At 37.2% G+C, this 11,387-nt stretch overlaps 1 protein-coding gene across 1 annotated transcript; it reads left to right on the top strand.

Annotated features, from left to right (window-relative positions):
- Window positions 1-8,211: 8,211 nt before the first annotated feature.
- On the top strand, window positions 8,212-10,544 carry LOC309478484 (serine/threonine-protein kinase pim-2-like). The gene is made up of 6 exons (XM_082142061.1): window positions 8,212-8,298; window positions 8,423-8,473; window positions 8,564-8,942; window positions 9,133-9,309; window positions 9,563-9,654; window positions 9,782-10,544. The coding sequence occupies exons 1-6, from the start codon at window positions 8,236-8,238 to the stop codon at window positions 9,791-9,793; spliced, it is 774 nt and encodes a 257-aa protein (XP_081998187.1). The 5' UTR covers window positions 8,212-8,235; the 3' UTR covers window positions 9,794-10,544.
- The last annotated feature ends 843 nt before the right edge of the window (window positions 10,545-11,387 follow it).

The following is an 11,387-nucleotide window of genomic DNA, read 5'->3' as shown; positions in this document are numbered from 1 at the left end:
ATTGTCTGCAACTGTATGGAGCTTATAATATGACAAAATGATTTGAATTTGAATTGTGTAAATTTGAATTATTTGCAAGTGTAATCTAACTAAATTGAATTTTAGGTGGTAGTTTAAATAGTTCTGAATTTGATTTGTTTTAAACGAATATTGAACGTTTGAAATTTAACAAATTGAAATGTTTTTATGGCTGAATTTTATAGACATGTATTTTCAAACAGCTAGTTTTTTTGTTCTGAATTCGTATAGTGCAAATATTCAGTTTAAAAAAATACAGATTCAAGTTTTCAAGATGAAGAAATTCGGAACTTCAAATTCAGTTTTCTAAAATTCAAGTTCAAAAATTCAAGTTCAAAAATTCAGATCTTACAGAAAGTAGGTCACAGGTCATCCACAGGGAAGAGTAAAGGATCTCAGATAAGTCGAACAGAGCATTTTGGCTGCACTGCAGTAGTTTTCTGCCGCAAACGCGGTGGTGGTTCAAGAGAATCCGTGTATCTTTCGTTCAGTCGTTTTTTTATTTAATATTAAGAGTAGAAAAATGAGAAAACAGCTTGAGTATTAGATTTCTTCTAATATTCTAGTAATAATAGTCCGCTGCAGCAGTTGCACGGAGCTTACAAAACGCGTGTATTGCAACTATAGGCTACATTTAATTTTCTCATCAAACAACTAGACTAGCGAATGGCTCGGCACAACAGAAGACCCTAGAAAGGGCTTTCTCTCTGTGTAGACCAGCAGTTGGTCTGAATTTGCCTATTTTCTCGACTGTATAGGCTAAGTCACGTTTTATCATGAAATACGCTCTGATTTATTCCAAAGTGACTCAGGCATATATAATGCATTTAATGTTAAATAATCTAAATGTTGACTTTCAAAAGTAGGCGCGCCAAGAAGGCTAGTCTCTGTATTTTGGTTCATTTTTGGTGAGCGCCAGAAAGATCTAAAGAGACCGAGACGCGCTAAAGCAGCGCATCATGTTGTTTTATTTATTTTTCAATGGCATGATATTTTGTAGTCATTTTGAATGTACACAAATAAAAATATACATTTTACTGTTTCGGATGATGTCATATTATCTGTATGACTAAATAACAAAGTATTAAGTTATTTCCCAGCAGTGGAACAAATCCAAGTGATGGCGCTCGCGCATCGCGCTCTCACACAACATAGTATCAGTTCTGGCGTTGCTTCATATCGCAGACTGTTCATTATCAAAATGAAACACAGTCAACCAAACATATAAAAAGTTATTCTGCATAATTTAATTGGTCTGTTGTACAATATAAAGGGCAAGCTGTGCCACACACAGTCCCACTCCAAACATTTCCCTTGCTGTGAAGACGCTGATTTAGCCTATAGGCCTACGTGTATTTTGGGACTCGACTGAAGTATGAAGCCTTCTTTATATTAATAGTTAGCATCCACATGTTACATTGCAATGAAAACTTTTGACTGAATGAGAGATGCGCGACCGTTTCGATTTAAATAAATTTGTTTAGGCTTGGCGTTTATAAAGGGCACAATATAGGCTATTTTTATAGTCTGTAGCCTATATATTATTTTATTATAGCCTAGCCTACATACTTATTTTTCATTCTTGTTGTTTTTTGCATTCATTTGTCATAAGGGAAAGTAAAATAGGCAACACATAGCCTACATGTTAATAGTGTTTATCATGTAAATGCTGTATTTTATTTACAGGTCTTTTACACTATTGCTGAATAGGCTAATATAAAAAAAAATACAAATAATTATGACGCCTTTCTCTCTCAACATGATCCAGTGTGACTTGCACTCATGTGCATGCGACTTATTTTCTGGCAAATACGGTCAGTTAAAAAATGTTGCTGTATTGTTACAAAATGCATAGAGTGGAGACCATTTGGGCAAAAAAACTAATAAACAAAAAAAAAACATATTGTGTTCATTACCCCCACCCACATTTGGGCTTAATCACTGTTATTATTAGGAAATGTATTTAGGTGTAGACAAAATCAGTTATGTTTATTTATAAATATGAACGTACCTCGCATTTCCCGGACACTAGCCGTAAGTCTACTTCTTTGGCCTATTTTTTTTAGCTGGCCAGTTCTCAAAATCTGTGTGGAAAAGCTGCGGAGCGAGGAGAGAACGCACAATGGCTTTGCTTTGGAAGTTTTTTTTTGGAAGTTTTTTTTTTGAAAGTTTAGTTGCCAGAGAAAATAACACACCGTTTTGTTTAACATCAATTGATACTCAATATTAATTAAATAAATAAATATAATGTCAGAGAATGCACAAAGCGCATCCTTTTGAGATGTAAATTATAATACATTTTAATAAAACACACAAGGCCTACATCATAAAACTCAGAAGATTATGTATTTTAATATATTATATTATAATACAAATAAAAAGGCGTCATACTTCAGTCGAGTCCCAAAATACACGTATAGGCTAAATCAGCGTCTTCACAGCAAGGGAAATGTTTGGAATAACAAGTAGGACTGTGTGCGGCACATCTTGCCCTTCATATTGTACAACAGACCAATTAAATTATGCAGAATAACTTTTTATATGTTTGGTTGACTGTGTTTCATTTTGATAATGAACAGTCTGCGATATGAAGCAACGCCAGAACTGATACTATGCTGTGTGAGAGCGCGATGCGCGAGCGCCATCACTTGGATTTGTTCCACTGCTGGGAAATAACTTAATACTCTGTTATTTATAGTCATACAGATAATATGACATCATCCGAAACAGTAAAATGTATATTTTTATTTGTGTACATTCAAAATGACTACAAAATATCATGCCATTGAAAAATAAATAAAACAACATGATGCGCTGCTTTAGCGCGTCTCGGTCTCTTTAGATCTTTCTGGCGCTCACCAAAAATGAACCAAAATACAGACTAGCCTTCTTGGCGCGCCTACTTTTGAAAGTCAACATTTAGATTATTTAACATTAAATGCATTATATATGCCTGAGTCACTTTGGAATAAATCAGAGCGTATTTCATGATAAAACGTGACTTAGCCTATACAGTCGAGAAAATAGGCAAATTCAGACCAACTGCTGGTCTACACAGAGAGAAAGCCCTTTCTAGGGTCTTCTGTTGTGCCGAGCCATTCGCTAGTCTAGTTGTTTGATGAGAAAATTAAATGTAGCCTATAGTTGCAATACACGCGTTTTGTAAGCTCCGTGCAACTGCTGCAGCGGACTATTATTACTAGAATATTAGAAGAAATCTAATACTCAAGCTGTTTTCTCATTTTTCTACTCTTAATATTAAATAAAAAAACGACTGAACGAAAGATACACGGATTCTCTTGAACCACCACCGCGTTTGCGGCAGAAAACTACTGCAGTGCAGCCAAAATGCTCTGTTCGACTTATCTGAGATCCTTTACTCTTCCCTGTGGATGACCTGTGACCTACTTTCTGTAAGATCTGAATTTTTGAACTTGAATTTTAGAAAACTGAATTTGAAGTTCCGAATTTCTTCATCTTGAAAACTTGAATCTGTATTTTTTTAAACTGAATATTTGCACTATACGAATTCAGAACAAAAAAACTAGCTGTTTGAAAATACATGTCTATAAAATTCAGCCATAAAAACATTTCAATTTGTTAAATTTCAAACGTTCAATATTCGTTTAAAACAAATCAAATTCAGAACTATTTAAACTACCACCTAAAATTCAATTTAGTTAGATTACACTTGCAAATAATTCAAATTTACACAATTCAAATTCAAATCATTTTGTCATATTATAAGCTCCATACAACTGCAAACACCGCGCACATTCGCTAACGCAGGACAAAACCATTTCATGCAGATACAGGGGGGTGGTCGGTCAATATGAATGTTTACTTTTTGGTCAATGGGGATATTTAACTTTTATTGCCAAAATAAGTCAAATCAAAGACATCATTCATTGTTTCATTATTTGAAATATACTCAATGATGATGGTTTATATAGTTTATAATATAATAAAAGTTTTAAATTAGTTTTTACTTATTTGTTGGGGCCCCTGTCAGTCAGGGGCCCTTGGAATTGTCCTAACTTTTCCCCCCTATATGTATGGTGCCCATGCTTATATAAGCACCCTGTGCTAAGTGTACAGCTCATTTAATTTACATTGCAGTTCAGCATACTAAATATTTCAGAAAATTTGGTTGTAACTTAGACAAACTTAAAAGAGCAGAAGAAAATAAGGTGGTGTCTAAAATTGCAATACTTTCTTCTAAACCCCCAGAGCTGCTTTCTGAATCTGATAAGCTTGAGCTCCCACTGGCAACAATATGAATCTAACGCTAATGCTCTTTTCCAATATGGCTCAATCAATAATGTAATATTCTTTTTAACATCTTTATACAGGAGAAGAGATTTGTTCCGTTTCCAATAAGAAGGAGTTGATCTGAAATCAAGGGATGCTGAGAGACTAACCTTAAGAGAGACAGCACTGTGGTCTGTAAGAGGCGTGGAGTGAATGCTGACTGATTTACAACTGTTTGCTATGTTTTGGGAAATAAGCCAAAAATATATTCAAGACTGCTTAGAGTGGTCCTTGCTGCTCCAGGTATAGAGTCTCAGCTGTGGATATGTTTCTCTCCATATTAAATCGCATCATCTTATAGAAACAGCTCTGGAAGGAAACCTATCCAAATCACCATTTAATACCATATTAAAATCCCCACCCAAAATAATACCAGCATTGGGGTATTTATTTATCCAGTACTGTATATTATCGCTAATCATATCAATTAAGGTGGTATTTTCCTTAGAAGAATTATACCCATACACATTTCAAAGAACTGTGGTGGTTTGGCCAAGTAAAACCACTAACAAAAGAAATGACCCTTGGGGTCACTGACAAGGTGTAGTATTTCACCAGCAAACTTATTTTTCAAAATGGCAACACCTGCTGATTGCTCTGTACCGTGAGACATCCAGATATCATTGCCCCACTGGGACCTCCAAAATTTAGCATCATCCTAATGGGTTTCTTGAAAAACACAAAAATCAAATCCTTGTTTTTAACAAACAAAAAAAGGGCTTTGCATTTCACATTGTTTCTTACGCCCCTGGCATTAAGTGAAATGCACGATATCGACATTAATAAATGAACAACAGTAGCGTGCACAGACCTCAGGGGCAGGGGCGGATGGACCAAAAAGGGGACACACAAAAAAAAGAGAGTTCCTTGTTTTTTTAGGTTTTTTTTTAGGTTTTTATCCTTTATTTCCTTGGCATTCTAAAGACGTTGATACAATTAGAATGTATAATGCATAGAATGCAAACCCCTGCCACTTTTGTCTCAAAATGTATTGTGCCCCTCTCTGATAATTGTAAATAATAATAATTAACTCATTAGACAATTCTAGAAAATAACTTTTTGCACTATATTACACATTATTACTGAATTATTATTATTAACTGTGATCTTAAAGTATTTGCTATCATGTGGCTCCCTCTGGTGAACAACATTAGTATTCATCTCTGAATCGAATTGACATAAATGTCTGATACTTTTTTTTTGAACGATTCAATTTTTGAATTAGGCTACTGATAATATAGCCTCATCAAACTCAAATTCACTGATTCATGGTACATTACATATACATTATAATATCACTTGTTAAATGGTTACATTCAGAGCATGAACAGATTCGGTTTGTTTGCAGATTCGATGTGCGCTCACGCGCTCTGCTCGCGCAGGCGACTTCAGGTGCGCGTGCCTGAGTGATTCGAATTTTAGTTGCTATGGTGACGCGTGCTATGAATTCTGACTGCAAATAACGTTACTTTGATTGCTATCATTGTTGAGACAAGGCGAATTCAGAGACTTTTGCTGAATATTTCCTGTGCTGATCGATTTTGAGAGATTTTGAAGCTGTTCGGAGGATTTCAGAGAGGAGATATATCATCTAACGTTAACGTTACATCGTTTTCTTTTTTCAAAGTTCATATTATTTCTGAGGACTGTTTAATTGTATTGTTCTTTTCTTATTTCAGAGGGAGTTTGGAGTTTTATTTTATTTACTTATTTATTGTTTGGGGGGAGGGGTATTTCTGAGGAGTATTGTATTTTATTTTATTGCATTTTGTATTGTATTTGTATTGTTTTGTATTGCAGTTTGAACTTGAAGGAGGATGCAAGGCCCGACCCGGACACACCCCGAGCTTATTCCTGGACATTTAACACCTTTGTCTTTTGAGTTTGTTTCTGTGTCCAGAATATCCAGCACCCATGACGCTGAAGAGGAAAACGAGATGCCAATGAGAAAGAGGAGGAGGATGGAGGTCATCGGCTCAGACCAGAATACTGCACCGAGAAATGAGAGGAGAGCTGAGGGTAAGTCAAATGACCATTGGAGAATATCACTGGAGTGTCCTTAATTACCAGATATGACCACACCATATTATATCAAAATACAACTGAAGTTTGATCAAGCCAATAATCAGATACATTTTTTTATGAATATTTAAACAAGGATTGTTTAAAAAATAAAACATTTTAACAGAAGAATAGCCATAATATGAGTATCCAATGTTTAATAATTATAATTATTTGTTTGAAACGTGCTTTTGTTTGATATTCCCTGCTTTAGATCAAAACTGTCTACCGTCCAGTGCCTGTGCTGCAGAGGATCATGGTCTTCAGGAACCTCTATCCGGTGGTGGTGAAGACCAGCAGGTTCAACCCCCTCCAGCTCCAGTCCACCACAGTCCAGCATCTTTCCGGAAATGGTCTGAGGTATTGGCCCTAATAAGCTACAAATGAATTTGAATATATATGAATATTTGGAAGATTTTGACACCTTTTTGTGCAGTTGTTTTAAATGTTCTTTGTTTATTGTGATATGGGAAGAAAATCAAGGTCAAATCTCTTCTATGTGATCTATGTGTATCATCAGCCTGTTAGTGAGGAAAGTGATAGTCAGGAGAGAAAGAGGAAGAAGAGTAGTTCTGTAGATCTGCTCTCTCTTCACTGGAGTTCTGGAGAGCATCTCTCTCTTCACTGGAGTGGCTCAGGTCAGGGTCAGAAAGTGGAGGATCAGACCACTGCAACCGATAGTGAGAGACACGCTGAGGGTAAATCCAATGATCAGTTGAGAATGTGTAAATGCTCTGTTTATTAGTGCTCTGTACATCATAAAGTCTACATCATTTTCAGCTAGATATGAGTATCCATTAATGGAAACGTGTCATTCCATGTCAATTCAAAAGGGAATTTTTCTGTTCCCTTGGATGAAGTGCCATTAATTACCATATGTTACAAACTCACACCTATATCAAAATCCAAAAGTTTGATCAAAGTTATGATTTTTTTCCAGGACATGTCTTAAATATTTAAACAGAACTTTTATTTTTTTAAGAACATCATATCTGAAGAATCACCATAATATGACTATGCAGTGTTTAATTTATTAATTTGATTTAATACCATTTAATGTCATTAATAATTAATTGATTCATTTAATTTAATAATTTATTTATTTAATTGATTAACTTTATTAATTTATTCTGTATCATCAATTTTAAGGCCAGACAAGTAGTTTGCTGAGGGTTGGTTTGTAAAGAAGGACTGACTACACGCCTGTGCACATAGGCTATATATTCAAACGCACATACCTATAGACTAAACTCGTAATACGCCATCAGCGTTCTCACAGGTTCGCGTTTTTAAAGTTTGCGCAGAGAGAACTTAAGAGTTTTCTGTTAAAACGGTGTCGTGTTTGCGGCCCCGTTGCGACGAAAGTGAATCAATCAAAACTAACTTTAGCTGGACAATAACTTTATTCTAGAGCTGCTATAAAGCCAAAACAATCTCTGCTACTTTAATTTCCTATTATCAATGTAAAGCTACATTGTTAAAAGCGCTATATAAAAGAAGGTGACTTGACTAATTATTTTTTGATTGCTTTTAAACATGATTTTGTTTGATATTCCTTGCTTTTAGATCAAAATTGTCTACCGTCCAGTGCCTGTGCTGCAGAGGATCATGGTCTTCAGGAAGCTCTATCCGGTGGTGTTGAAGATCAGCAGGTTCAAACCCCTCCAGCTCCAGTCCACCACAGTCCAGTCAGCCCAGCACCAGGTGACAACAACAGAGTGGACGTGACAACTGAGGGTGAGTTTACGGCCATGACCTCAAGCATTAAACTCACTGCTTTCCATGCAACTAAAATGAATCAACTTTTTTGCAGACAACATTTTGAGCCGGTATGAAATCGGCAGAATGCTCGGTGAGGGATCATACGGCTCTGTCTATGAAGGGAAACGCTTGGAGGATGGCTTTGAGGTATCGTCATTTTCTTACAATATTTAGCCAACAAATTATTTTGTCTCACTATTTTTCCACTATTTACTGCATTTGACATGTTAGAAATGTAACAACGTTTTTTTTTTTTTGTTTGGTTGATCAGGTGGCAGTAAAAATTGTCAGAAAGCCGCAGAACATGAAATACATCAACATTGTAAGTAGAATACACTCACTATGTTGTTTTCAAATTAAAATATGTAAACATAATGACAACACCTTCATATAACAATGATCTTTCTTCCAGCCTGGTCATCCCGCACAATTCCCATTAGAGGTTGGCCTATTAATCCTTGCTAATAGGGGCCCCAAAGTTTCAGAGATCATTGAGCTGCTGGACTGGCAGGACCAGCCGGACCAATATATCATGGTCTTGGAGCGTCCCTCACCCTGTGAGGATCTGTTGGATTTTTGGAATCATCACGATGGCATCCTAAAGGAGGACACAATTCGGTTTATTATGGCGCAGGCAACAACGGCTGCTCATATGTGCTGTCGCCGTGGAGTGTTTCACCGTGATATTAAGCTGGAGAACCTGCTGATCAACACAGAAACTCTTGAGGTCAAACTGATCGACTTCGGGTGCGGAGATCTCCTGCAGGATTCTGGCTATGAAAGTTTCTGTGGTATGCATTATGAATCAAACCTGTAGTTTGGGACTTAAGTTCTAGTGACTAGTTCAATAGGTATCATATAAACCATAACTCACATTTGAGGCAGCATTTTTTTTAAATTAAAAACACCAGATGTTTTTACCACATGTTATGGTATTTCATGCTATGGTACTTACCCATCAGACAAATCTTTTTTCTGCAGGCACTCTATCCTACTGCCCACCTGAGTACTATACAGAGGGCAAGTACCACGGGACACCAGCTACTGTGTGGTCTCTGGGAGTGCTCTTACTCCTGTTGGTGTGTGGACGCAATCCAGAACCAAGAGACAGGCAAATGATTGAGGAAGACACCTGGTCTGAGCCTGGCTTGTCTAACGGTAAGATGGTTTTCATCACAACAAAGAAGACCAACTGTAATTTAAATCATACAAAACAAAGAAATTACGAAAAAGTAACACCTGAGCCAAGTGGCTGTATAAAAGATAGATACTGTATTGGATAATACAAGCATTTTTTTCAGATTTTGTGACCGTACTTTATAGGATAGTCGAATCTTACAGCTTAATACAAAGACAGCAGATTTGTAAAGTTTAAGGTAATAATCTGACTCACTTCTATCGTTCTGCACAGAATGCTGCCTCCTGATTCGATCCCTCCTGAAGGAAAGCCCAAGACAACGGATTTATTTGAGGAAAATCCTTCGACATGAATGGTTTAAGCAGGTAATGAGCCTAAGATCAGCTACAAATGATTTTGAAGATTATATTCACTTTTCATTTGAAAGATTTTAAAAATGTTTTCTTCTAATTGTAATCTATGACTGTAACCTTTTTTGTTTGTTTGTTTCAGGTCACAGAATAAGACATGAAGAGGAATGTCAGAGCTGCATGTCATGTCAGAATTCCTCTCCCAGAAGTTCCTGTGAAAGCTGCTTCTCCAAAGGATCCTGCACTGGATGTCACAGAATTTCCAGTCTTTGGCTGCTTCCTCCTTCCGCTTTCTATCTATACACATTATCCCTCTCTCCAGCATCTCCACTTCTGTGCTTCTCAGAAAAAATGGAAGAACTGGTGTATGCTGGAACCAAACTATCCCACTCTTTTGCTGCGAGTCCTCAGATATCAACCAAAAAACCTCAGGCCCCGCAAACACCAAAGCCTGCAGGCCCAGTTCACCCTCACCCTCACCCTCCTCCTGTGAGAGCTATTCGGCCTCTGCCACAACGCCAGGGCCCACACCCTCCCCCATCTGCTCGAGGTGAACCAAAAGCAACTGATCCCAGCTCTCAGTGATAACGGTCGGGTCCCCGCTATGATAACAGTAACTTTCTCAAATGTTTACAAAACAAGCGGGAACCCAGTGTGCCTGTATCTTTCTCTATTGCTGTTCTATTACGTGATAGAAAGTCTAAGGCCTTCAATAGCCGTACAGCAAACCCAACTAATCTGGTGCCTATTACACGTCAAACTAAGATTGCTGTGGGGACAAAAAGTAAGACTGTTAAGTTAGCACTTTTAAGCATCCGCTCACTTAAAAATAAATCACTTCTAGTCAACGACTTAACCACAAACAACCTGGATTTGTAGCTGCTCTTTTTAAAGCTGTCTATCAATGTAAGCAAATATCATTTGGGAATTATCCATCTTTCGATTATTTACAGGCCTCCAAAATACTCTCCAGCCTTTGCTGAGGACTTTACTGAACTGTTATCAACAATTACCTCAGAGTTTGACTGTTTTGCTATTGCTGGAGTTTTTAAAGGTCCCATGACATTAAAATGTCACTTTATGAGGTTTTTTAACATTAATATGAGTTCCCCTAGCCTGCCTATGGTCCCCCAGTGGCTAGACATTTTGATAGGTGTAAACCAGGCCCTGGGTATTTTTGAGAAAATGAAAGCTCAGACGGGCGAATCTAGAATCTTCCCTTTATGTCGTCATAAGGGGAAAGGTCACCTCCCCTTTCTCTTCTTTGCCCGCAAAGAGAATTTGGCCCTGCCCATGAGAAAATGAGCTGCGCGAGCGTGATATTGTTTTTTCCTCGAGAGACATCATGGCTTGCAAACGAGCGAAGCATGGCAGTTGCTCAGCGTTTGGATGTACAAATGAACACAAAAGTATTTTTTTAGTTCCTTCATCTGAGCCTCTGAAGAACCAGAGGGTTATGTGAATTTCTGATGTGTAATTGTTCAAGTTCAGACAGATAATCTTTCTCTCAAAATCGTTCAATACTGTTTATGCATCAGTAAATCAAGCCAGTGACTAAAATATCAACTTCACATCATTTCTCTTGGTAGGATGAAAATAATCTTATTTAAACTGTGATTAAAATATATACAGAAAGCGATCAAAGAACAATCCCTTTCCAATCGCCCAAGCTGTCAATCACACAGTGCGAGTTTATCTGGACACTTGCCAAAACTCGTTATGAAATCAATGACGCTGTTACGCTGCAC

This window comes from Leuciscus leuciscus, assembly GCF_965113295.1.
Source record: "Leuciscus leuciscus genome assembly, chromosome: 16".
NCBI classification, from domain to species: Eukaryota; Metazoa; Chordata; class Actinopteri; order Cypriniformes; family Leuciscidae; genus Leuciscus; species Leuciscus leuciscus.
The sequence above is the reverse complement of the archived record's forward strand: the minus strand, read 5'-3'. Positions and strand labels throughout refer to the sequence as shown.

What these genes read in the sequence shown, in the direction of transcription:
- LOC309478484 (XM_082142061.1), top strand. Translation starts at nt 8,236, where the DNA reads ATGCTCGGTGAGGGATCATACGGCTCTGTCTATGAAGGGAAACGCTTG. An exon ending in GCTTGGAGGATGGCTTTGAG is followed by an intron (nt 8,299 to 8,422) that starts GTATCGTCATTT and finishes TTGGTTGATCAG; the next exon opens with GTGGCAGTAAAAATTGTCAG. An exon ending in TGAGCCTGGCTTGTCTAACG is followed by an intron (nt 9,310 to 9,562) that starts GTAAGATGGTTT and finishes CGTTCTGCACAG; the next exon opens with AATGCTGCCTCCTGATTCGA.